The sequence below is a fragment of the Xiphophorus hellerii genome, chromosome 12, assembly GCF_003331165.1.
Source record: "Xiphophorus hellerii strain 12219 chromosome 12, Xiphophorus_hellerii-4.1, whole genome shotgun sequence".
NCBI classification, from domain to species: domain Eukaryota; kingdom Metazoa; phylum Chordata; class Actinopteri; order Cyprinodontiformes; family Poeciliidae; genus Xiphophorus; species Xiphophorus hellerii.
Window position 1 is genome coordinate 20,358,156 of NC_045683.1, and position 27,231 is coordinate 20,385,386.

Sequence of the window (27,231 nt, forward strand, 5' to 3'; positions counted from 1 at the left end):
ATTATGGTGGGTTATTGACAGCTGCCTTCCCGGGGGAGACTATTTAAAAGAGGTTTAACCCGAGAGCAAGTCCAGACCCCACAGCCGCCTTTGAACGTGTCAAGTGCATTGATCTGAGCTGAGACCTTCCCACCTGGAGGTGTGTGTATGTGCCTCAGTGTGTGTTGCTTGTAGGGCTACTGTTACAAGGCCATAGCAAGGCGGAGCATCTTACAGGCTTTAACAGACACATACTCACTCACCAACATTAAAACTGTCCTCTGGCTAAACCTCACTTGCTGGCAGAATGATACCTGTCTGACCTGTGCAGCCACCTGATGCCCTGAGTATGACCAGAACATGCAACACTGTTCCTTGTTTACACAAGAGGAAAACACATTTACATACAGGTTAAATAGAACTTCAGTGGGAAGGGGATGAGCTAATGAGAAACAGAGCAAAAGAATTGACTTAAGAGCTGAAGAACATAATAATATAAATGCCGTGACACAACACAAACAGAGTGTGCAGCTGATGTTGAAGAAGACATCATCTGACCAAAGAGGGAAAAAAAGCGAAAAAGAAGGAGGGGCCTGACAGAAATTAGTGTGATTTCTGTGTTTGAGTTTGTCTGCCTCACTGCCCCCTTTCAGCCTCCTATTGAAATTCTGGGCAGATAGAAACCCCAAGGCTTTTGACACACTCCTGAAAACGCCACACCCCCTCTTTCTTCCCAATGAGACTCCAGCATCATGCCTGACTCACTATCAGGAGAGTGGCAGAGGGCACTTGCGTGAGAAGTGAAGACGACAGGGTGACAGCAGCCACAGATTGTTTTTTCTATTAGTGACCCTAAATTTAAGTTATTTATACTGACAGAGCATACAAGGCTTTGCAAACCCATTTCTAAACCTAGAACTTCTCTTTTTATTGCCAGATTACTAGAAATGTTGACATGTATGAAGGACAGTTTATGTGACACAAAGTTTTGCATAAATGTGAAGGGTCAAAGAAAATGATACATGGTTTAAAAATGTTCTACTGATGGTGAAAGTGTGGTGTGTAGTTGTAGTCAGTCCCCAAGCCTTTTTTGTGGGGGTAGAGAGTATCTATGAACATGAATTTTCAGGATGGTACTAACACTACTATGTTTTAACAGGATGAGGGCGAGTTCAAAGTTAGTGTTAGTTTTTATTTCAAAAAGGCCATTTTTATTGAGTTTTCAACTTATAGTCCTTTTGACAGAATCTCCCACCTGACATATGGATCTAAGAAGCTCTTCCAGAGTTACAGCTGCTACTCTGATTAACAGTATCCTACCTTCCAATTGTCTTGCTAAGTTTGGAGTTTTACCATAATCTTTTTTTTATAGATTTCAAATTGAATAGTGCTCTAAAATGCTTAAAGACAGATAATATTTCATAAACATCTATGCAACCTCCCTCGCTGATCTTCAAAATGCAGTTTGCTTACTAATGTTCTCTGACAAACCTCAATCACAAACATATTAAATATATTTATTAATGACTTGTAAGGGCTGTTGATTGCAGTGGATGTTATTTAGAGGGATCAGTGAAACATGTGGTTGAAAACTATGTATTTCTTCCTTCCATGTCTTTGTAATGCACTAATTTCTGTTGGTTTAACACATAAACAACAAAATGTGATTAAACAAACAAGACTTAAAACTATTTTGATAATCATACTGTTATTGCAGTTAAATAAAGATTAAACAAAATTATTTTTTTCATCTTTGCTGAAGATTCCTTATCATTTGAACAGCCAACCAGCTGGATCTTGGTGCTTCCGAATTATAAAAGTGTATGGTATTTCTTTCAAAACTTAAGACAAATTTTGTTCCTCTAGCGTTTGTGGCAAGATAAGTGTGACTTAAAGAAGAAAAGTAAAATAACTTGTAAAAGGGTTGAAGCCAAAAACCTTTTGTTGAAGCCTTTTGGCTTTTGTTGAACTTCATTGCCTTCAATGAAGACAATGAAATTGTCTTCATTTTAAAATCTAGGCTATACTGAACATACATAAGAGAAATGAGGAAAGACCACATCAAGGTAAACGTAAAAAGTCCTTCAGTGTGGACATAAACTAACTTCAGTTCAGAGTCTTATTGGCTACATCAGCAATTGACTCCAACTAATGAACCTGCCTTTTAATATTCAATATTCCCTCCTTGCTCAATTATTTTAACTGTAACCTTACTGTCTCCTCAACCAACCCACCATCACCCCCTCTGCAGCCCCACTCCATGCACCCTCCTCATCCACCATCTCAGTCTCAGGATGCAGAGCATTGACAGGGCCAGAAGGTAATGATACAGCTGCCATGATGCAACAAGCAGACCTGTCGACTGTCAGGAATTGAAATCATGAAGGAATAAGCTGTCATTAAGAGGCCCTCTCCCAGTAGTGGAGCTGTCAGATGGCTGCCTTCTGCCTACTCTCCCTCAATACTCCCGTCTCTCCTCTGCCAGTCCCACCCCATTTGCAGTCACTCCCTCATCCTTCTCTCATTTCTCTCTTCCCGAATCAATCCTTTCTGTACTCTTCTCCTTCTTTCCTCCTCTGTCCTCGTCCAGCCAATCATAATCCCATCTCCTGCACCCAATACACCCCCGCTTCCCATCTCAGATTCCTTTCTCTTTCCATCCGTACTTTGGTTGTTGCTGGAGCAGCCTCCTCTCCTTCCTCTCACCTGTCATTTTACCTCTAGGCTTTGGGAGTTACACCTCTTCCATGTGCACACACACGCACGAAAGACAACACGCAAGAGGCCTGCAAAGACAGCAAAAATTTCTTCCCCTAACTTAGTATTACTATACACACTCTGCCAAGTGTCAGAAGCTCATCCTTCACCTGATGTGATGCGTGTCTATATGTGCATGTTTTCTGGATCAGTGCATGTTCATGTACTGATCCACTTTAGAATTTAAACACACGTATTTCTTCAATCACATTAATATGTGGTCATTGCATCTCCTTTGCTTGCCCTCCAACAAGCAAAGGAGGGCAGAAGATATATTCCTAATATAAAACCATAACGCTTATTGTCTTTTCTTTATGCATGTGTGTCGATGCATCTGTGTCACATTGTAGCTGTGTAAGTCTATGATTAAAAGATGCAATCAGTGCTTTTTTTTTTTTAAAGTTTTCTCCAAAAATCATCTGATTGGCAGATGCAGTACCATTGCAAAACAAAGAAGGCTGACTCAGACTTTCAAGAAACCTGCCAAAAACTTTCAGTGTAGTGCAGGTGCACCTCCTTGCACAACCGCACATACATACTCCCAACATCTCTGAGCCAAATTAACTGTTAGGTCTCTGGGTGCTGGTGTGTTTTGAAAAGGTAAAAACTCCAGCATTACCTGATTGAGCTCCATGTGACCCTTTACTTTAGGCTTTACATTTCCAGCCAGCTGGTCATGAGTAAAATAAGCTGCACTTTATGGTCAGATAGATAATAAAAATTACTTTTGTAAAATTTAAATAAATCTAAACCAGACAAAAGTGTAGCAATAATATCAGCATTTGACCATGTATCAATATTTTTAAATTCAAATTTTAAATTGTGAAAAAGGTGCCATGGTTTATATGTCTGTAGGTCACTTTGGTGAAAACAGTTCTGTTTAAATACAGACTTTACTGTAGCAGCATTGATGAATGCTAAGAGAAAAGCAGGTTATGCCTGCAGCATAAGTCAGTGTTCAAGTCAGTTCAAGCAGTAACATCTTAGAAGCTAATTTATAGATGACAAAAATATTAAGCAATTGTGCCAAAATACTAAGGAACTATATGTGCATTTCTGATACTCATTGTTCTGACATTTAGCAAAAAGAAATAATGTTGGTAATCCTAACGGATCAGAATTGAAAAATGCAGCATTATTTAATGTCAAACAGTGAGGAAAAAAAGGTTAAGCTTCATTCATAAAGTTTGTGTAAATATCGGGTTTCAACTGTATATTATATAAAATTCATGACTGAATAAGCAAAAGTTTTGGGGGGAAAATCCATTACATATTATTATAGTTATTCTCTCTGATGGTTCAGCAGAGTCCTCTTCTGTGCATGTGCTTGAAAAGATATCAAGACAAATTTCCCAGTATGACATAATAAACCACAAACATGTCTTTAACAGTTGCAGACAGCATGAACTGAGTGGAAATGTGCGCTGCTGTCTTTCCAGCTCACAAACACACTACAAGGCTTGTGTTTGCCTTCTGCCTGGATGATGATTTGTCAGGGTGCGAGAACATGATTTCTTGTTTACAGTGATGAATGGGCAACACTCTCACTACACACCCATGTTCTCTATATCTAAGCTGTCACTTTGCCTCAGTGCAGCGCAAGCTTTTTCTTTTCGAACGGTGAGAGCAGGCAGACTGTGCAAGGCATGTTTCAGGATACCTGGAAAATCCATGTCAGAACATACGGACATGCGTGTAACCCCAACCTTTTCCACAGTTGTACACAGCAGGAGAGAGCTTTATACAGCAGGTAAGGTCTTTATCATATTCAGGTGGATGAAGCGAAGGAATGGGTGAGAGAAGGGGAGAGCAGTATCCCCCAAAGTCAATTTGAACAGCAGGCCGATTAAATTACATAGATACTCGTGGTCACACTGACAAATGAGCACAAAGATGGGGAGGAAAATAATGAGACAGGCGAAGCCACCTTTTGCTTGCTGACAGAGATGTGTACATTTCTTAGTAATCATGTGGTGAGCACAGAAAAAATATATATATTTGCTTCATATTATCTCTGCTGTTTCACCTCAACCCCCAAGAATACATAAGATCCCATATAAACCATGTATTATAAAGCTACATAAAAGTTTCCTTGCATGATCATGATTACACTGACAAATATGCTTCATTTTACTAATGTGACAATATGAGCTTAATTCTGAGCCGACAATGGTTTACTTAAAGTGTCATTCAAGAGTACTGAGTTGAGGTTTGCACCTGTGAATAAATGTCTGGCTGTGTTTCTCGTTTGCGGTGCCAGGGTTATGTGATGCTGCAGAACAATACAATTGTTCATCATCATGTAATTTTTATATAACCCCAGGGTAAACTCTTCTTTCCACCCTATACTTGTATAAATTGTACAATGCAGTAAAAATGAATTAAGTTGACGGTACACATAGTGTGAGGTGACAAACCTCACAGCGACAAATTACTCACCCGAACATGCAACCCACAAGTTAGGTTGGATAAGCACACATTTAATTTTAGCTTAAAATTCATCCTAACAGGACAAAAATGATTACTGAGAAGTACCATGATTTAGTGCAAAATTTGTTTAATTTTGGACAATACTGAGACCCTACCTCCATGGCCTTCATGATGAAAGGGATCTGTGTTCCTGAGTCCAGGTCCTGGTTAATGATAAGCCTACGGGCCCACTGACCAGCCCGAACCACACCACTGCCCTGGATAAGCACGAGCAGCTTGTTTGGATTAGTCAAGGCATCTGTGCTAAGGTAGATAAAACTTCTGGGTTCATCGTCTGTAGCATCCACCTGAAGATGAAGCAAAAAAAAAAAAAAAGTCACAAAAACAGGTATAATCACTGGTTTTAATCACAAAATTAATTTGAAGACATGAACTTGGAGTATACTTCTTTAGAAAGGTATCTGACAAATGTTACAAAACAAGGTCTTGCAACACCAAAATCTGACAGATGTTTTAGCAACAATCCAATTTTTCCAACATTTACTAAGAGGAGGAAAATCCCATGTAAAGGAATAACTGTTCTTAACAAAATCAGTAGTGACACGACTGTTAAACATCTAACAATTTCTTTAAAAATAGAACTGAAGCATTGTTTTTAAATGTGCACTTCACACTTGTAAAGTGAAACAAAGAAATGTCTAATTATTAATCTATATTTATATCCATGTGATATAAATATGATGCATGATGACCCATATTAGTATACTTTTTGAAACGTGGTCTTAATTGTTCTTGGACTTTAACTAAAACATTTTTTTCCCCCCAACAAACACTCATGGTGGGTCTGGTATACAGCTAAGGATGGAAATGTCAGAAAGCACAAAGTCTGTGCTTCATCCACGTCACTGGCTTCTTTGCATCCCTCTCAAGTATGCTTGGAAGAATCTCTAAGGAGACACTGTCCATAAAATCTATGGGTGGCAGCTGCAAGAACTTAATCCAAACAGACAAAGAGGGCCAAGTGGGGGAGAAAATCTTACCCTTTATTCTCCTGTGCTCCTTCATTCCCTCTCCTTATACTTGGCTGCGGTTAATCTTCTTAAAATCTGCGGTCATAAGTTCAATGCTACGCAGGTGGACGGACCCACCACTAACACACTAAAATACACACACGCACACTCTCAGTATACATGCAGGCGGGTGGGCAGAAGAGAAGCATAGGAGAGCAATTTTCCAGTGGAATAATGAGATAAATAGGCCAAGCAGATAAACCAGTAAAAGTGTATGGGGGCTAATGAAAGGCGCTGACTCCGGCTAGGTGATTTATAGACACTGTTAGTGCTCTGGCTAACTCTGGCATGCTTCTAAACACCAGCGCTTCCTAACATCGCTATAAAACTGGTTCTGAAAAATGATCACCATTTTTGTAAACAGAAAAAGAGCAGGGATAGAGAGGTAAAAAGGGGGCAGAAAAAAGAGACAACAAGCCTGTGACAACAAATAAAAAGGGATCAAGAATGTGCACTGAGCCTGGATGAGCTGGGCAAAGAATACTACCACAATGGCAGAGTGGAAAGTCGCCTTCAGCCCAACTGAATGCAAAACAGATTAAGCATCAGCATGCTGTGCCTATTTGAAATGACACATCACAATCCAGTTCTAATTTGTGGAGGAGACACTTTTACACAAAGGATGTGTGCAGTTGGGAAAGACAGAGAATATGAGGAAGACATAAAAAGAAAAACTGATGGAGAATTAGGAAAGCCGCCTTCTCAAAATCCACCTTTCTTATTTTTTTATATTTCTAAATAGGACACCCATTATCACTCTGAAGTGTGATTATTCACAGTACCTTACAATATTCACACCACGTGGCCTTTTTCACATTTTGTACTGTTGAGCCCACACACTTCAGTGTATATATTTGGATTTTATGTGGCAGACAAACAGAAAGGCTTCATTTACTGTAATACACCTAGAAAAGAAAATCCATTCAATTGTTTTCAAAAGTCACCTTACTAAACAGATTCCAGATGTGCTTATTTTACACAGCTGCTCCATGAAGAGCTCTTCTTTCTAGAAAGAGCTCTTCATGGAGCTCTTCTGTTTATTTACTAAACAAAAGATTATTTACTTCTGTTTAGTAAATAAACAGAATCAGGATGAGTTCAAATGAATTCGTAAGAACTATCCGCTGCAATTTGTCACAAGCTGCATCTTCACTAACAAAAACAAACTTTGTGAAAAAGGTGTTCTGGTTAGATGAGACTGAAGTTGAAGTTTCTCAATGCCAACATTGCACTTCACCATTTAACACACCGTGGTGAAATATGATGGTGGCAGCATCATGAGTTGGGGCTTCTTTTCTTCAGGAAGAAGGTCAGAACTTTTTTGAAGATGGATGGAGCTAAATGCAGAGCAATACTGGAAAAAGTGTGAAAAAGACTAAATATTCCAGCAGGACAATGGCCTTATGTGTTAAGATGGCCCAACTAAACTGTAGACCATGGGCAAATTAAGAATCTGTGGTAAAACTTGAAGTTCAACCTGAGTTTGAGCTATTTTTCAAAGAAGAATGAGAAAAATGTCCATCTCTTGATGTAAAGGGTTTACTATCTCTAAAGAGTTGCACGTTTAATTTGAATAAAATTAGTTTTTCAAAGTACTGGCTATTGGAGTCTGAATATGAATGCAGTTTTTTAAGATTCTTATTATAAAAGAAAAATCTCCAAACCATTGTTATAAACTAGCTTAAAGGCTAGTACTAAATTGCACTACATTTGAGTGCAATTAAGTACTACCTTGTGTTGTGCTTTTCAAGCAAGACCCCAGTAAAACACTGCAATATAGGAACATATGGAAATGTTCAGCACCCATCAATAGTTTTGCAAAACCCTTTCTGACCATACTTATATTTAATTTTCTTAATTTTCAAAATACTTACAGGAAGAAATGCTTTAGTCAAGTTGCACTTTTTCTCCAACAGCTCGTAAACATACTTGGTGATGATCTGAAAAAGAAAAGCAGAAAAGGCACTGAGTCAGATATACTGACAACACTGTCAGTACAACACTGATGGAGTTAATATCCTTCCTGGCTGCTGATACAAATAAATCTGTGAAAGAGAAACTGTGTACACATGTGAACAAGGAACCAGCATCCACAGTCATACTTGCCACCAAAAATATAAAGAAATGCTACTCAAAACCCCCATTTGCCCTCTAGTGTTTGTGCGCACGCGAACGACTTGAAAGAGTCTGGTTTTATACTGTACATGTGTGGGGATGTGTGTGTGTTTGTGTGTACAGTACAGTCAGACTGTTGAGGTTGAAAGTGCCAGGAGAGGAAATCTCCTGTACATGCAAAGGGCTGATGTAAGTTGTGTTTATCCCTGCAGCCACAGCACTAAAGAACCTTGTATACAAAGTCACTCCTACCCCAGGCCAAGCCTTTCATGGTTCAGTGACATTAGCAACGTTCTTTTCCCTTTTTCCCCGTTTCTCTTTCCTTCTTTTCAATTTTTTCCACTTGCATCCTGCTCAACTGAGAACAGACAGCAGCACTTTGTGGAACAGATTTTAATTCTTGATCAGGTGTGAAAGACACAAACAGAGAACTAAAGACTGAGAACAGATGACAGCAAACACAACCGGTAGCTATAAGATGCAGCGCAGCAATTGATGATGGTTCCCCCAGCGGTAAGACAAGCCATGTGTCCCGTCTGTGTCGTAACAATGCTGTGTTGGGTGGATGCACCACGGGGAGAGCTGAGCAGCCTGGTGTCATGCTGTGCTGTGAAGTCTTACTTCCATGCGCTTTTGAAGTATCAGCCTTACTAAATCAGGAAACCAAAGGCCAGTGGTGGCGCCACAGTCACAAAGCGTGTCGGCGCTGCAGTCATGCTGAAATGACTGACTTCGAACACAAACAAGGATCTACCAAAGACCATTGCGCGTCAAAGCACAAGAGATGAGGCTCAGATGTCAGTTAAGTGTGGAAAGAGGAGAACTTCACTTTGACTTAACAGATTGTGCACACATTGTCTTACAGAGCCATTCACTTCCTTTTAATGTTTTCAGTTTTTGTTAAGTTGAACTGTCGCATAATTTTAAAGTGAGGAGATATTAATGTGCAGTTTTCAAATGCAACAAAATGCCTTCAGTTGACAAGACCAAGCAATGATCCAAACAGGTCTGGAGAAGTTTAAGGTGAGTTTCATTTATAACATGAGAGAACTATTTGATTCTTTATTTGAAAATAGAACAAGTTTGACATAACTGCAAACCTATGAGGAAATGTCCGTTTTCCTAAACTTTAAGGTTAGGTGAGAAGCGCATTAATCAGAGAAGCAGCCAATAAGCTCTTGGGTATCTCTGAAGGAGCTACAGGATTCTAATACTCAAATGAGAGTTCCTTGTCACATGACAACTTTTAGCAATCCACAAATTTGGTGCTTCTAAAGTGAACCTGTTAGAAGTACCAAATACTTATGCAAAGGGTCACCTTCCTGCAGAACACAGCTCTTACAAGAAGACAGAACTACAGTGGAATGGTTCAGATTAAAGTATATCCGTGTGCTAAAATAACCAAGACAAACTGCAATTAAAAATCTGTGGCAAGATTTGAAGAAATGCTCTCCATACAGCCTGACTGAACTGGAGTAATTGCACCAAATGGTAGTTCATTGAAGTATTGACTAAGAGGGGCTAAATAAAGACACCCGGTTGCCAGATTTTTTATTCATAAAATGTTTGGAAGCATTGAACTATTTTATTATTTATTATTATCACAATTCTGCACTACTCTGTGGTGGTCAATCCCATCAAATACCCTTAAAATATGCTATAAACTATATAATCAAATAAGTAGAATATGTTAACATTGTGCGCAAACACTGGTTAATAAATAAAATAAAAAACTAGCCATGAGATTAGGATATCAATATGTAATAAAATATATATATATTTTGTCAACTTGTGCCGACAAGGAAGTCTTTAGATTAACCCAATCCAGAAGTGGCAGGATTTTCATAAGTTTTGATGTATGCAGAGGAAAAATATCCTTTAAAATGTCAACCTTGAGAAGATTCATTTGAACTCTACTCTATCTAAACTGTGGATAATTGTTGAAATGGCAAGACCAAATAGAAAGTCATAGAGAGAAGAGCTTCACTCATACACTCAATGCCCTGATAAGACCAATATAATAATGGCTTTATCTCACAAGACGAAAGAACAAAATCAGGTAATAGACAATTGTTAGTCTTATGACACAGAGACAAAGCCCAACAGACAGTCTAGATGATATGATCAATGCTACCATTTGACCTTGTGTCTGTGTGGGCTGAAGGGACGGACTGGGGGAGCTAAAGCAGCAACACTGAAACATACCAAACCTCAAGCAGCTAATACGCTAAAATGTCAGCTGCTCTGATGAGAACTAAAATGATTCCTGGCCTCGCTTTGCTCATGCTTTATGACATCAATAGGCTTCACAGGAAATTTCTTTTGCAATATTTTATTTGTTCTGTGCCTCAGGTGGCCCACGATCTATTGATATAGGATAAGGAGGCTGGTGGAAAATAAGAAAAGGGAACAAGAGATTAACAAAAGCAAGGTTGTGCAAACATTTACAAAGATAAAAATGTGCTCTGATAATAAATATGTACAAGCTTAATATCCAGATTTGTGTATAACCTTTTATATCAAGTTATCTAAATGCTTTTCTTTGGCCTTACAAGATCTAACTAGCATTTATTTCTATTTTACTGACAACAGAATACACAGATCATGGAAACCAACACACATTATAGCTCCTTCATCGGTTACCTCCTAGGACTAGTCTCAGCAGCTGATCAGTACAATAAAAATGGCCTCTTTGTCACCTAATTACCAATGTGTTATTAGTGCTTTAATGAAATGCCTGCAGGGAGCTGCAATGCCATTGTCACTACGACAAGCATGGGGAGTGGATGTGGCAAATATTATCAAGGGACGCAAAGAGAAACAAGAAGGGGATTGAAAGAAATAGATTTAAATTAATTCAAATCAGTACATATACTGTTTATTACTGCTTTATTTTTAAGAAAAGGCAAATATGTTCAACAATAAACAGACACAGTTTCAGCTGCAGAGCTAATCACAGCATTCATCATTTTTGACAGTTACCGAACTATCAAAAACCTCTTAAATCCTTCTCTCTAAAGAAAAAGATTCAGCAGAAGTCAAACAAAGAACAATTGTTCTTCTTCACCGTGAGAGGGTCTGTAGATGGGACACTCTGATCTAACTTCTGCAGCTGTGTCCACTGTGTCTGCAGCTTGTTTGTGTAGGGGAAAGATTGTGGCGATGAACCAAGAAAAGGGGGATCAGAGCGGAAGGAAGGGACTTAAATTGAGGCTCAGTGGGAGGAAACGAGGAAGACAAGAAAGGAGAGATGGCAAAGTAATCCTCAGGAGACAGAGTCTCATGCCAGCTCCCACTGATGTGAGCACCAAAGAGGACAGAGCAGTGGAAGAGGGAGTGGAGATGGAGAAACAAAGGTACAGTGCACTGCCTTGATGAGACGCCTTGGAATGGGTGGGCTCTGACATCAGCTTCTTGCAAATCTGGAGTCATCCCCATAAACAGTCTGTTCATCACTTCCATGAGGTCAAGGTCTTCATGAAGAACACTGTGGCTGCAACTAGATATGCTTTTCAGAGACCTCCCACATACTGTGTCTCCAAGAATCAGTCTGTGTGTGTTTCCTGCATCCGTGTGTGTTCTCCCACTGATTACAGCAGTCATGCCTGGTTTGGCTGACCGCACCTGAGGCAATAAGGAGATGATCCTTCCCAGGCGCACACAAAGGGGAGGAAAAGAACCAAATAAGGAAGAAGAGGCCAAGCAATAGTCATAATGGAAGAGGAAACATTTGGCATGAAAAGAACAGAGGAAAATAACTAAAAAGGAATCCAACAATACAAAAGTCTTGCTTTGAAGAAGGGCTAACACATTAAAAATTATTTGATCAAATAGAGATAATAGATGTGCATTTCCAAAAGTAAGGATGTGATAGACACATTATTCCAGTGATTTAATTTAAAAAGTGAAACTTAAATACTGTACAGATTCCCACAGATGTATTTCAAACTATCATACCTGTGTATTTTGATTGTTATAGCTTATGACTAATGAAAATATAAAATTCGGTGTCTCAAAATATACTGAAAAACCAAAAAACTTTTTTTAAAAACAGAAACGTAATGACCATATCTGCGACCTTTATGAAGAACACTTCCAACTTTGCAGTTGTCACGTAGAAGCCAGAAACAATCACTGCTGCAGAAGCTGGATGTTTTACAGAATCCTATATCCATGCATTTTAATGAAAAGTTGAGTGGAAGGAGAAACCACAGAGCAGACAACCACAATCTTGAGAGAACTGTGGAGTAAAGTCAATTCAAGATTTTAAGAATTACAACATGTGCACTATGATTGGAGTTATTCCTTTAATCCCGACCATACACATAACACAGATTATCATTTTCCCTTTTTAAACCCAATTACTAAAATACATTTCAATAATTTAGTGATATTCATATTTATTGAGATTAACCTTTTAATCTGAAAACAACTTTGCAACGTATTAGACTATTTCTAAATGTAATTCAAAAGATTAAGCAACTCTGAAGTGATATGACCCCATCAGAAAATTAACAAGGAGACAGTTTAAACAGTTATCTTGGCCTAAGACCAAAAATGTACAAAACTCACTAAAGAATACAGTATTCACACTCACACACATACGCACACAGTAAAAGTTATGTACAGGCACACACACACCTCTTGTCTCTACGGTCCAGAGCTCTCTCCAAAAGCCACTTACCCATAGACACCAGAGAGAACAAGAAGAGGCATCAAAGCTGTTTATATAATGAAACTGAAAGAGCTGCTCTGTGCCGTATCACTGACTGCACCCAGGAAAGCATTCCCTGCTTCTCCAGAGAATAGAGGAAAGAAGGGGAAAAAAGAAGAAAATCCCCCCCGAACAATGCAGCACAACAAGCGCAGCAACAACAGCAAACCACGCTCAGAAGGAGAGAGGCTCCAAAAATGAGAGCGCGCGTGAGGCAATAGAAAGGTTGTTTATTTTAAGTCAGCCTTGTGTACCAACAGAAAATGTATTAAAATAGGGCCTATTGTTGTGAATTTGTGATCTGTCAGTCGGCGTGGGAAACAAAGAGAGAGAAAAAGAAGCTGCCGTAATTCCCATGAGGTCTCTGTCATTCTTCTGTCAGAGGATAGAGGACTCTCCAGGGGAAGAAAAACTTCTCACATACAGACTGACTGACAGACTGTTTACACCTAGCGCACATGTGCCTCTGTCTCACTTCTGCCCTGCCCTACCTGCTCCGCTCATCGTACCAGCAGCATAATGACCTCCTCAGTTGTTAGTTACGAAGCTGGCGGAGAGACTGTTTAAAGTAAAGTCTCAGTGAGTGTTTGATGTAGTAATAGACGCCAGTGTTGTAACCACCAGACCCCTTGTCTTTCTTCTAAAAACCTCCCTACCCGACATATCGTTTTCCAATTCTCTTTTTTCTTTCATCAATTAAAATTCAACTCTTTAACTCCGTTCAACTGTTTTCATTCGGATCTGTCTGCCTCCGCCTGCCTCTGCCACCCTCTTCTCAGTAAAAGTAGTGAGGGATTCCTGGGAATGGGGACGTCAATGCAGCCACCGGCTCTGGGCAGAAACCTGCCATTTGTAGGAGGGAGGGATTCAATCAGCTTCTAACAAAAATGGCCTCCTGGGACTTTATGTAAAGAAAAAACTCCCATGGATATAATAGCTGATAAATAGACAATACCTTTTTTGTACTGCTTACACAGCCATATTTTAAGAATTAAGCAAATTTCTTACACCCCTAAGAGCAAAGATAAGGGAGACTGTAGATTTTAGATTCTGAAATAGTGTTAACACAATTACCACTGTGCATATTAATGCATATTTAGGTATATTTGGTGTTTGTTATAAAATAAGCAGCTATAACCTTTTTTTAGAGGGGACCTAATATATTTTGATACATGTTCAATTAAACTGCCAAATACAAGTTTTGCAGAGAATTCAGTATGTTGGGATGGGATGGCTAGAAAGAAATATTTTTGAATACTGCTAATTATATCTCTTAAGAGGAATCAAAATCTCCTAAAACTGCCAGCAGATAAAAGTTTTATAAAAACTGAAGATCAGAAATCAACCAGAAATCTCTAATATGTAGCATTTATAGAGGTGGGATTTACAGAAGTAAAAAAAACTTTGAGGACCACTGTTATTTGGTTACCAATACCAGAAAAAAGCCGGCGGAGAAAATGGATAACAGAGACACTGCAGAGTGTGAGAGAAAGAGAGAGAGAGCTTTCTAATTCAGCCATCTGGCTAGCTTTACCTCATTATAATATTCCAACTGGGTGTGTGTGTGCGTGTATGTTTACAAATTTGTGACTGCCTTCCATTCGACAGATGCAGACAGAGCAGAGAAGAATCCTCATTTATTAACAGCTTAATAGAGCTCCATCTGGGCCAGGCCCTATGCTTGTCTTCTATCAGAGAAATTTATCAGCAAATCACAGGAATTAGACGCCAACTGACACCTACACAGGCTAAGGTGACCCTGCTGAACTGAACGACACTGCACAGATAGCCTCCAGTGTTTTACAGCTGGAGAGTAGCAATTATGACAACAGTTGGTGCCAAGACTGGAAAATGCTCATGTAGTAGTTTCATTAGTGTGTAGGTATTTTATCCCTGAGTTTAATTTTGTTTGCAAGCTCAAAACAAAAATATATTGCTGAATCTAGCAAAGTAGTAGAGCATTTTTTTTTACATAAAAATAGCAGCTTTTCCAATGTTCCTACTAATTTACTGATTTAATCAACAAAAAGAGAAGCATTTACATTGCAGATGTCTCAACTACAGATTATTCTTCTCATGGTTTCACCCTGCCATCGATCAAATTTATTTATCGGTATATATAAAAAGAGAATAAACCTATCAACTGTCAAGCAACTACAGTCATACCAGCTTATTCACATACTTTCTTAAAAGCAAACAAGTGATGGATTGTTTTTTCTTACAATTTGGAATTATAAGAAGGGCCAGGACTTTAATGTATTCACTCCAATTAATTAATTATATAGATTTTACATTTTTAATGCAATTAACTGCATTTTTTTATTAAGCACAAAGGTTTCAGCCGGAACCTTTGTAATTGTGAGTTTCTGGTAAGTTGATGCACAACCAAAATTCTCAAACAATTGATGGATGACAAAGTTGCTTCTCTTGGCCCACTGGGGGTTAATTTTTGCTTAAAATAACAATCTGACGAGACCCTGGTGGGTAAAGACTATATAAATTAGCTGCAAATGTCTATTTATTATGCCAAACATATAGCAAAGTTGAAACAATATTTTTCCATACAGAATCAAGCTCATCTCTGTTATTTCCGCTTTTCAAACCGTCACACCAATATCATCCATTGCCCTACATCCATCAGTCTCCTATTCAGACAAGGTTGAAGTGCGAATTGGACATCTGGTGCTGTGATGTGTCTGACAATATGGGCAACACCCCGGCTACCCCGCCCCACAGCCCCCTGATGCACATAAACAGACACACAAAATGCATACACACTTTCAGCCCTACATGGAAAATGAGAAGCTGAGAGGATCAAGAGGAACTAAAGTGGGGGAAGACAGGAGAGAGGGAGAGACGGACAAAGGTATCCTTCTCTAGTGGGGAAGAAAGGAATCTGTATGAACATTAAGGGAAACGATGATGCTGCTCTATTCAAAAAGAGGCAACATGCACACATAGCTTTGTGCCTGTTTATATCCTCCATCAGCTTGCAGACTGATGGGGGAGACTAGGATGTACTAAGCAGTAGCATTAGCTGACAACAGACTTGTCTGCATTTACACCAACTCTTCATGTACTTTCTCAATCTACCTGAAATGAAGACTCGGCAAACAAAAAGAGATCCAAGCCTAAATAAATCTGCGTGCGTCAGCTACACAGGTGCTGAAATAAGAATGCAGGTATGCTTGTGTGCCTCACAGCTTTAACCTCAGACATGAAGAGCCTGACTAAGCAGCCTAATCCACTTTACAACCACAGGTATACAATTCAGAATTTGTGTTTATTTATACAAATCTTTTCAAGCAAAAAACAATGCATTTCTACGTTCTACTCTTGTACAGACATTTGCAGATGCACTTTTTGTTTTTTGGAGGCCTAAGAACAACGGAAAGATAATATTGCTTATTCAGAAAGTGCTTTTTTGTTCTCAGCCAGTTAATCTCCTACAGCACAACTCATACGATATTTGCTCTCATTACACAAAGCCATATCTGCAGGGATTCTTTTATTGTATTTCTAATGCAGATACTTCCATCAGTCTTTTAATCAAAGGATAAATACAGTTTGCATAAGTTTGGTTTGATAATTATTCATTTCTTCTGAATGACAGGTGCAGAAGTTCATTTAGTTTAAATGTTTGTGTGTTCCTTGAGCTCCACAGTTTTGCTGCAGTCAAATATTTGTTTTTCATCCTTTTTCAGATGGTGACAGATACTGCCTAAGCATGTAAAAGAAAAGAGAAGGTAACAAAAACCTTCAGAGAGGACTGGTTCTCTGAGGAGCTACTGTATACCTGCATTAGAAATAATAAAAACATCCAGGTAATCCCACAAAAGGGTCCATCACTTTCCTTTGAACTTCAAAGAATGCACACAACAATTAACACCAACATAGTAGGGAAAGCAACCAGAAAAAGATGATTACAAAGGAATATTTGTCTCATTATCTAAATACATAATGAATATAGTGGAATTGAATTAGAGGGGAATTTTAGGATGTTTACTATATCATTATATAGTGAAATGCATTTTTCCCCATAATGAATTTCTTCTGTTTTCTCTCAAGAAACGTAAAATAAAAGTGAGAAGAGTTAACTTTTTCCTGTTTACAACTGTTATTTTGGGGGTGGGTCAGTGGTAAAGCAAGAGCACCGTACATAGAGTCTGCTGTTCTCGGTCAGCTGCTTCAACTCTACAAATTAATCTTATCTGTTTCAACTGATCAGTTCTGTTCAGCTTATGATTCTAGATTTAGCACCTTGGACTATTTTTGCAAATTTCTGTTTAAGATATCTAATATCTTAATTTCTAAATTCACATCTGGTCCCTTCTCTGCAAAGAGTACTTGTACATAGCACCGTATGTTACTTAAAGAAAGCACCTAAATTCTCTGTTCAAAGACATTTTGTTAGTCCATTTCATAGTAGTACAACAACGTCCCTTCCACTTCAACAAGACCTCAAACCATGCAGCTCACCCAAAATGAAAGATCGACTGTTCTTGTTTTTTAACATTTTACTAGTAGTGTAATCTACTTCTTATGTTTTCAGATACATTTGTATACAATGTTCTGTGTATTGTCCGTTTTACCAGTTTTGTTATCCTGATCAAATAAAAAGCAAAAAATTTGATGTGATGATCGTTAGTCAGCCAATTCTGCAATATATGTACTTTCAACATAGATGTTTAGCATAATCAATGCTTATGTTGTCCACCTGCAGTGTCACATCATCAGCATCAATGACAATGGGTAAAACAAATCTGTGTCCCTGCATTAAGATGACTGAACATCATGACATCCCACATCATCATGTTAAATGTTAAAATATTTGGATCTGTTCCTATGCTGGTGTGGTTATCCTAGTTTTTCTCTGTTTCGATTTCACAGTTTCGAAGAATGCTCATTTTTGTTTGTGGTGTGGTTCAGATCTTTGTTGAGTAAAGGCAACTTCAAGACCTCCACTTAAAGTCAGAACAGATGTTTCAAGATTATTAAAGCAGAAGAAATTTACCACACTAACAGAACATATGTTTCATCTGCATAGAAAAAAACAAAACAAAGGATGACTTTTTTCAGTCTTATCACAGACGGGTGGACAATGTCACAATATGAAAATATGGAGAAATCTACAAGAACTTTTAACGTGTTAAAAGATCTTTAACACATATTAAAGATCTTTTAGAACAAATGCATTGCAGGATCAAATATCTATACAAATATGTTATTTTGCTACATTTACATTGATACATTTGTTTTTCTGTTTTCCCTCCATTTCCTTTAGCTTCATAAACTAGCTTTTAGAAGTAGCCGATCAAAAGTGAACAAAAGTGAAAGTTATTAATGTGCATTGATTCACCTTTTAAATTAAAACAGATTTTAAGTTGGTTAACAAAATCTAAGTCCAGGTTTACCTCAAGTCTTAATTGGTGTTATGTATTGTCTATGTATTAAGTTGGCAAACTTAAAGAAAAAAGATCTAAAACTCTGGTGATAAGAATTATTTGGCCAACATGTTCTGCTATATCTTTTTCTGTGTGGGCTTGGTATTCAAAACTGTCAAATATCAATGTGGTATTCATTATTCCCTTTGACCCACCCCTATTAGAAACTACACATTTTGTGATTCTAAATATTCAAATATCTGTTAAAAGCTTTTCAAAAACTCAAAAGATCTCCTCCTTGGATTCTGTTCCAGAGTTTTTTCCAACTTAAAGACAAGCAAGCTAGCTGCAGCATGAAAAGAAAAAAATAAATATTATGTATGCATAAAAACGTTGTAATGCCAGTAGAAAACCCGTATTACCTCTCCAAGAGCTTCATAACGCTTTTGGTTCCAGCGGTGCAGATCCTCTCTGGCATTAAACACAAAGGGTTCACCTGTTTGTATGTGACGGAGCTGGCCATCTGTGAGAGACACAACATGATTAGTAAGGATAACAAGCAACTACAAAGAAAACAAATCCTTAAAATTGTGGGACAATCATTTTTCTAGGGCTTGTTGCACTTTTTCTGTTATTACCATTCTACTAAGAAGACTTATTCAGACAGTCTTCAACTCCCAAGTCAACTCATCCAAATCCTATTACTTGGCTAAACAACACTAGAAAGCTGCTATTCTTCAAAATTCAACAAAAATGTCTCTTTTACCTGGATCCTGTCATGATCTGGTATTAACATGCATCTTGACTGATTTACACATACGCAGACCTCGCTAAAAGTGGCCTGTCACACATGGAATTAAAATTCTTGCAAAGTGATCAGCTTTAAGTTCCTTCATTTTCCTGCTCAAATTAAAATAGTTCTAAAGCTTGAAATATATTAATAGTGAGATGTTATTGTTACTGCAAAGTTTGAACAACATCTTTTTCTGATTTCTCTTTCTCTATAACCTTGTCCATCAAACCTTACTTTATTTTGAGATCAAGCAGCAGTTTGGCTGATAGCATTTTAAACAGAAGTGCCTCAAATACTAGCATATTGTGTGTAAATAAGCAATATTTAGACACAAAATGCTAGTATTGTATGTAAATGCTAGCATATTGTGTGTGTGATGGTAACACACAATATGCTAGGATAGTGTGACTGTACACTATGCTTAGTGTATGTCAGCGTAGTTAAGGAACTGTTGGGTGCACTAACCATAACAATGGGTGACCCAACAGTTCATTTCTGGGTTTTGACAGCAAGAGGCACTAGCGATGCAACCTATAGCCACACTGCTACAGACAGAGGGGTCCAGGTGTGGGCATACAATTAGAACTATGACTTTGTCCACATCTGGAAATTATTACAATTCAGCCAAAACGCAAAGGTCTTTGGAACATAACTAAAATGCTTTATTTTAATTCAGAGAAGCAAGAGGAGTTTTAAAAGCATTAAAGGTTTTACTCATATAAAAACTCATAAAAGAAGAAAATGCTGTTCAGAGGTGGCGCTAGTTTTTTTAAATAATTACCCTTCTGCAACTGCAGAGCCCATACCTTAGCAATGAGCCCATCGATCCTGCAGTTGACACTACAACACAATAAAACACTAAACGGTGTTAAATTTAATTTTGACCTTTATGACTGCAAAGTTTGTGAGAGCTAAATGACAAAAAGTACACATACTTAACCCAAATAGCCAGAGGGGCCTCATACTTTCTCAATTATTGCACAATGTGAGCATATAAATATAATATCTTTGCAGGATAAAGGAATGCATGAAGATTTTTTTTTATTTCCTTCTAAATTGCCCCCATTTTACACCTCTATCAACGTGATAAATCTTACACTACTCACTTACTGTGTATCACAGTACTTTCATAGTTGTTAGTTGTTAGATAACATGTAATCCTGAATCTACGCCTGGTATGGTGTATTTAGAAATACATTTATGCCTGAGAGGTAAAGCAGGAGACAAGTGAGAACTTAGTATAAAGCAGTGTGTGCACAAATAGTACCTTGAAGAAAATAAATTATGCATTCACGGACGGGGTGAGTATCTAAACACTACAGCCTAAGAAGAGGGGGGTAAGACAAGAGCTATAATGAAATCCCACTGTAGGGATGGTGGGGGTGCGTGGGGGTGTGCGTGTGTGAGAGAGAGAGAAGGAGATCGTCGGATGTGGATGTACCTCTATACGAGAGGAGAAAGGAGAGGGGGTGTGAGATGTGTGTGTGTGTTCGTGTCTACAGGCTGAGGGGTGATCAGCTCCCCCCCACCACACCCTCCATCTCCCTATCTCCCCCAACACAATCTCTCAAAGGAATAACATTTTCTCAACTTTTCTCCTCCTTTTCTGTCATAATTAGCATTCTGTTCTCAATTTGGCCGCTTAATTAGGTGTACATAACCTTGGATTTCCAGTAATGGAAAACCGGAGGGCTGGCGAGATGAAGCCATCATCTTCAGTGATTAAGATACCTGCAAACTATTGTACACAGCCTCTTCTGTATTCATATCATTACATGGTGAAATTAACATTTTTGTTCCACTTGTCTCAGGCTACGATAGCATGAGTTCAGTTATATTAAAATAAAATAAAAACCCTTCAGGCCAAAGTGACTTAGTCGACATACTGGAGATTTTGCCAGAGGGCCACTATGGCTTTAATAGAAATGGTATCCTTCGAAAACAGGCCTAAAAGAGATATTGACAAGACATAAAGATTTAAAAAGCTCCAGTGTGAGGTGCTACCTTGTGTTTCAGGTTGAAATTTTTGGTGAGATGTTGCAGAAGTAGATAAATAAAAGGGGGAAATGATAGGAATGAGAATTTGCAGGAAGACGAAGGTAGAAGAGTCTGTGTTTTTTCCGCCTCCATGGTAGACTGAGCTAGGACTTGAGGGTGGGAAGAGCAGCTTGTGGGTGTTGCATAATTTCAGGTGCTGAGTCTGTTCTTAGGCGCAGCAAGGTTATGCAAATTCTCCGTCAGACAGAGGGCAAGGCTGAGTAGGTTACTGACGGGCCGTAGAGTACACAACATGTCCCCCACTCAGCCAGCCAGACACTGACAGAGAAAAGTAGAGATAAGAGAGACAGGGCAAGAGACTGTAGAGGAATATTAAGAGCCAAAAATCTATCAGTAACACATCCGTCTCCCAACTTCTCCTGAATCCCTGCTTTGATTATTATTATGATTATTTACTGCAAACCAAAATAATCATCAAGAGATTGTTAGATCATCTAAACCTAAACAAGTGCAAGTAGATTATCATATTCTACTATCTTTGTAGATTAAACCTGGGTGCGTTCTGTGAGTTTACCCATTTCCTATGATATAAAGCACCCTCCACAATTACTGGTAGCTCTGACAAAGAGGGTTAAAAAAATTTTAAAAACATTTTCACCCAAGATTCCACTCTTGTTTGCACCTCCTTTCTATCCCTCTGACTACACATCATGGGAAAAATAAATATGGGTCCTCATCCAGGCTTGTTTGTCACAATTTTAGTTATTCTAAGCTTTCTATTTATTACTCTGAATGCAAACATCAGACAAAAACAGCTGTCCAACCCAACCAAACCAACTTGAAAAAGTAATTGCTCCCTAAACCAATAACTGGGTCTGCCAAGCATGGCTGCAGCAACTACCTTCAAGGATTTGTTGTAACTAGCAATAACTCTTTTACATCCCTGTGGCAGAAATTTGTAGAATTATCTATATTTTGTCACATTGAAATGTTTTCTTCATTTTAATGTTTTTAGCCATTCAGCAGTGGTCTTAAGCGTGTGCTTCAAATTCCAGCCTTAAGACCGCTGCTGAATCCCATTGCACAAACTAAAAACACTGATGCTTACGGTCACAAAACGACAGTTGTATGTTTTCCTTCAAAATTTTCATGTAGAGAGCAGAATACATGGTTTCATCAACTAGGCAAGATGTCCTGGTGGTAAAGAACTAAAGCAGCCCCAGACCACCACATTACCACCGTGCTGTCTGACTGTTTATACCGCCTATCCTTGCAGGGTTGCATGGATAGGCAATGACACCCAATGACTACTGCCTATCTCCAGCAGTCAATGGTGGAGAACTGATCCACTGTACATTCTGCTTTGTAGCAAAGAACATACAACCATACATGCACACACGTATCTATGAGCAATGTAGGGTATTCAACTGACCGAACAATAGTGCTTTTGCACTGTGGAAGGAAGCAATGTTACCTGAAGAGAACCCATTCAAGTACAGGGAGAACATGCAAACTCTCTACAGAAAGACCCTAGATTGGGATTTGACATCAGGGCACAGTGCTACCAACAGTGCCACTATGCAGTCAATGCTCTGAAATGCTATGTTAATTTTACAAGGGTCCCCTTAGTTATGATCTTGTGAACAACTATAAATTTGATTTTCTCAGCTTGATCGTGGAAGTAATCAGCTAACATTGCAGAGTTCAACCTCATCACTTCAACTTCGTTAGTTTAAATGTGTGAAGTTCATGCCTCTGGAAGTGGAGGAAGCTTTGTAATACTTTACAATGAGAAGTACAAGGTATCCTCTTTTACTGACTCTCCTTTTGAGATATTTGTATCCATTGCACTAAATGTTTATGGTTATATTCCCACCATTTAGCTGATGGGAACATCTAAATATTCCCAACATTAGCCTTGGCAAATAAAAGCCTCCCCCAAAAATTCAGAAAAACGTTCAAGATTGAATGATTGAAAAACATCTTTAGATGTGTTTGTGATTCTTTTGTGAGCCCTGAATGAAACGTTTGTGCATCAGCATAACATGCACCGTACTCAAATTCACAGTAATTTTCAGCATAATAGTTATTAATCCTACATTGTAAAACATGCTAAAAACATTTAATTATGAAATTATGATTTAAAAAATACTTAGGACACAGTTTCTCTGACACCTGAATATATATTTAAAAATATTTTTTAAACATTCTTAAAGGGAGATAACTTGAATGAAGTAAATGCATCATAGTGTAGCATTGCTTTGCAGAAACTGCCTGACTATAACTTGAATAAAAATCTTATTCAGGGGCGTGCCGTGGTGGCGTAGTGGTTAGCGTGACCCGTATTTGGAGGCCTTGAGTCCTCGACGCGGCCGTCGCGGGTTCGACTCCCGGACCCGACGACATTTGCCGCATGTCTTCCCCCCTCTCCTTCCCCGTTTCCTGTCAGCCCATTGTCATATAAGGGACACTAGAGCCCACAAAAAGACCCCCTGGAGGGGAAAAAAAAAAAAAAAAATTCTTATTCAGATACATTTAAACTTCAAAGTTTCAGGGAAGCTAAATCTCTCCCGATCTAAAGAATATCTTGCTAAAGTTTGACAGCGAGTAATTTTATGTTATTTACAAAGGTTTAGGGCTTTGAAAGTTTTTCCTATTTTCAAAACCGACCAAAGATTTAAACATTTTGCCAGTAGTGTCCTTTTATATGGCGTCCTTGGTAAAATGACTCTCTAATGTTGGCTTAAACAATGATTTTAATGAGATAACTGTCAAGATAATTTGATAATTATCTACTTACTTCCCGTGGATGTATAAGGTATTTAAAGTTTCTGCATCCAGTTTTATTTAATAGACCATCCAGCTAATTGAACCTATTGCTTTAGTCTCTTTGGGTCGGTCCGGTACTACTACCTACTGCTTGTCAGCAAGCAGTAGGTAGTAGTACTGCTCTACACAGTGAATAAATATACTCACTCTCATTGAAGGCATATTCAAACTCCTCCAGTGTTTTAGGGAAGGTGAAAGGAGGTTCATCTTTCTTCATCAGTTCATCTAAATCTATTCTTGACAGCAAATCTATAAGCAAAGAAACATGGCAAGTTAAGAAATAAGTTAACACACATTTAAAACTATATAGTGACAGTCGACTATATATTATCAACTCCAATCCAACCCAAACCCTCAGCACAAGTTGTGCATTCACCTTTGAGCGCAGTGGTTTTCTCCCTGTCCTCCTGACCAGCGACCTGGGCCATGGTGATCCACAGTATGTGCAAGGCTGATGTAGCAGAAATAAGATGAGAGCGCATAGGTCCGTCCCTCATACAGATCACTGAGATGAAACCTGCCACGAGTCAGGGGAAAATATAGAGTAAAAGAAAAGAATAATTATGCTGGCTTTTATATTACATGTATATCTGTAGCTGCTAGACACCGTCGTACTTATTGATACATATTAGTAATTGGGTCACTTATTGTTGTCATGTATACATGTATTTCTAATTAATTAGCCCAAACATAAAGAAAACAAACACTTCTATTGTTTAGTGAGGACTACTCAGGCAGTTTCCACACGTGCAGCAACCAAGTTAATTATGCACACTCCGCGACGTTGTTCTTATTTTCAAAACCGATCAAAGATTTAAACATTTCTTCACGCCCACTAGGACAGACCCGTGACTTTGTCCACAATAAACAACATCTGTTTGATGTTTCGCAGACTTAAAAAAAAAAAAAAAACAGCTGCTCTACATGGAACAACTGCGAACAGATACACTAAGACATATTCGCTTGTTTATTTACACATCCACTAAAACCAAACGTCATAGGGAGCTTTACAGAGCACCGGGCTGCTCACTGCAGATGCATGCACACTTTATGTTGAACTCACGCACCATATTTACTCAGCGACTGTCCTGTTGCTGCTGCTTCCTTCAAATTTCTGAAACAGGAAGGACTCGTAGCACAGCAGCAAGGAGCGCGTGAAGCTTCCGGGTTACCGGGGCAACGAACTGGAATGGATATTTAAAGAGATAGTAGCACAGGAGCAGCAGCTCCTCGCAACGTGCAGAACAGACAGCAGAAACTGTGGCGGAAATATAATTTTGTATTTTTGTGCTGGACTTCAGGATGTGCGCTGAGTTCTCTCTCATGCATCAGCAAAGGTTTGGACTTTCATTTAAGTATTTCCCAGGTCTGGATAACAGTAAGGGGGAAAAATAAATAAATTGTGGCAACAATGTGCATATTGCTAATTTTCTCCCCTCCTCCCTTGTCCATCCGTCCAGATACGTACATGTATCTTTAACAACTAAAGATACATGTATCTGGATGTAGATAAAAAGCCTACATCCAAATGCTGTAGGCTTTGTATTCAACCTTTAGAGAAATATTGAAGGGAATTCATTGTGAATTTTCATACTCACTTTTAGGACTAAAAACCTGGTCGATTTAACATGAAAAAGACATGAATTGCGTACAACTTTGTAGCTTTTATATTTTGTAATTGTGTAAGCAAATATTTTCAGTACTGTAACTCTGAGTCTGGAACTGGTGTTATAATATGTAATGTTAACAACATATTTCTCTGTTGTATAACTGTGAGAATGACTTCTTGTTTGGGATCTTTAAGAGCAGTTTGTATGAGTGGCAATAGACGAATCAAAAACAACAAAAAAAAGAATCTGCAAGTCTTTTGTGTCCAAGCAGTCAAAACATTTGGCTGAAATCTGTGTGCTTTGAAAAAGTCTTTTGTGAATAAAAATCAAAATTGAATTTTTAATTAAAACCACATAAAAGCAAGAGTAAAGTTATTTTTGTTACTTGAACCAGGAATCTTTGTTTGTAGGTGAAGAAAAGTATTCTATGACAAAAATCACAACAAATCAAAACCAAACAAAACCAAACAAAAGCCAGACAATACTTGCTGAATTGTCTGTGTGAAATATGGCAGTTGTCGATCAGTTGTTGCTTTGCTGGTATTTGCTAGAAAGTGCAGAACTTGGAATCTGACAAACCACAACCAAACTTGAGCAATTGAAAATCAGACTGTCATGCAGCTCTGTTGCCAAAACTGCATGCAGCTAAAACCAAGATTTATCATACAGTATTTATATACAGACTGAAATTTAACATTTGACCTCTGTCAGATTGAACGAAAGGAATCTGTGAATAGCAGTTTTCAAGCTTTGCCAGAGATTCTCATTTGGATTTAAGTCTGGACTTTAACTGGTTCATTTAAAGACATGACTGTCATTTGATCTACTACTGCTTTTCAATTTCAGTCTCATGTGGCAACATGACTTTTTATGAGTTTCTTTCAGCAGTGAGTCTCTCCCATGAAGGTCAGATTTATTGAATGTACAATTATTTAAGTTATAATTTGTTCTTTCAACAGATTGTCTCACCTGAGCTGTAGATCTCTGCAGCTCCTTCAGAGTTACCAAGGGCTTCTTGATTCTCCTTACCCAGCCTGTTAGTTGAAGTGCACACCCATGTCTTTGTATTTTGTGCCATAATCCTGATGAAGGTTATTGTTATCACATAGCCCTGCTTAAAACACCTCCACAGCAATATATATAAAGCTTTCCATGAGACAACTGTCACCTTACTGACGTGTACAGTACTTAGTGACAGCTAGCAAGAAAGTGAGGATCAAAAGGTAAGTTTTGTGTGTTTTAAGCAGAAAACAGTTACAAATTCCATCTATCCATCCATCCATCCATCCATCCATCCATCCATTTTCTTCCGCTTTATCCAGGCTCGGGTCGCGGGGGTAGCAACTTAAGAAGGGAGACCCAGACTTCCCTCTCCCCAGCCACTTGTTCCAGCTCTTCTTGGGAAATACCAAGGCGTTCCCAGGCCAGCCGAGAAATATAGTCCCTCCAGCTTGTCCTGGGTTTACCCCGGGGCCTCCTCCCGATGGGACGTGCCCAGAACACCTCACCAGGGTGGCGTCCAGGAGGCATCCTGACCAGATGCCCGAGCCAC

At 38.6% G+C, this 27,231-nt stretch overlaps 1 protein-coding gene across 1 annotated transcript in view; it reads right to left on the bottom strand.

The window, feature by feature from the left end:
• The window catches only part of arb2a (ARB2 cotranscriptional regulator A), a 161,548-nt gene extending 136,286 nt beyond the window's left edge, over nucleotides 1-25,262 (bottom strand). Inside the window, exons 1-6 of the mRNA XM_032577461.1 lie at nucleotides 25,137-25,262; nucleotides 24,446-24,586; nucleotides 24,217-24,318; nucleotides 18,872-18,972; nucleotides 8,111-8,176; nucleotides 5,322-5,513 (exon numbers count right to left, since the gene is read on the bottom strand). Coding sequence (XP_032433352.1) covers nucleotides 5,322-5,513; nucleotides 8,111-8,176; nucleotides 18,872-18,972; nucleotides 24,217-24,318; nucleotides 24,446-24,566 — 582 coding nt within the window. The 5' untranslated portion in view covers nucleotides 24,567-24,586; nucleotides 25,137-25,262. The remainder of the gene's footprint in view (nucleotides 1-5,321; nucleotides 5,514-8,110; nucleotides 8,177-18,871; nucleotides 18,973-24,216; nucleotides 24,319-24,445; nucleotides 24,587-25,136) is intronic.
• Nucleotides 25,263-27,231: the final 1,969 nt, after the last annotated feature.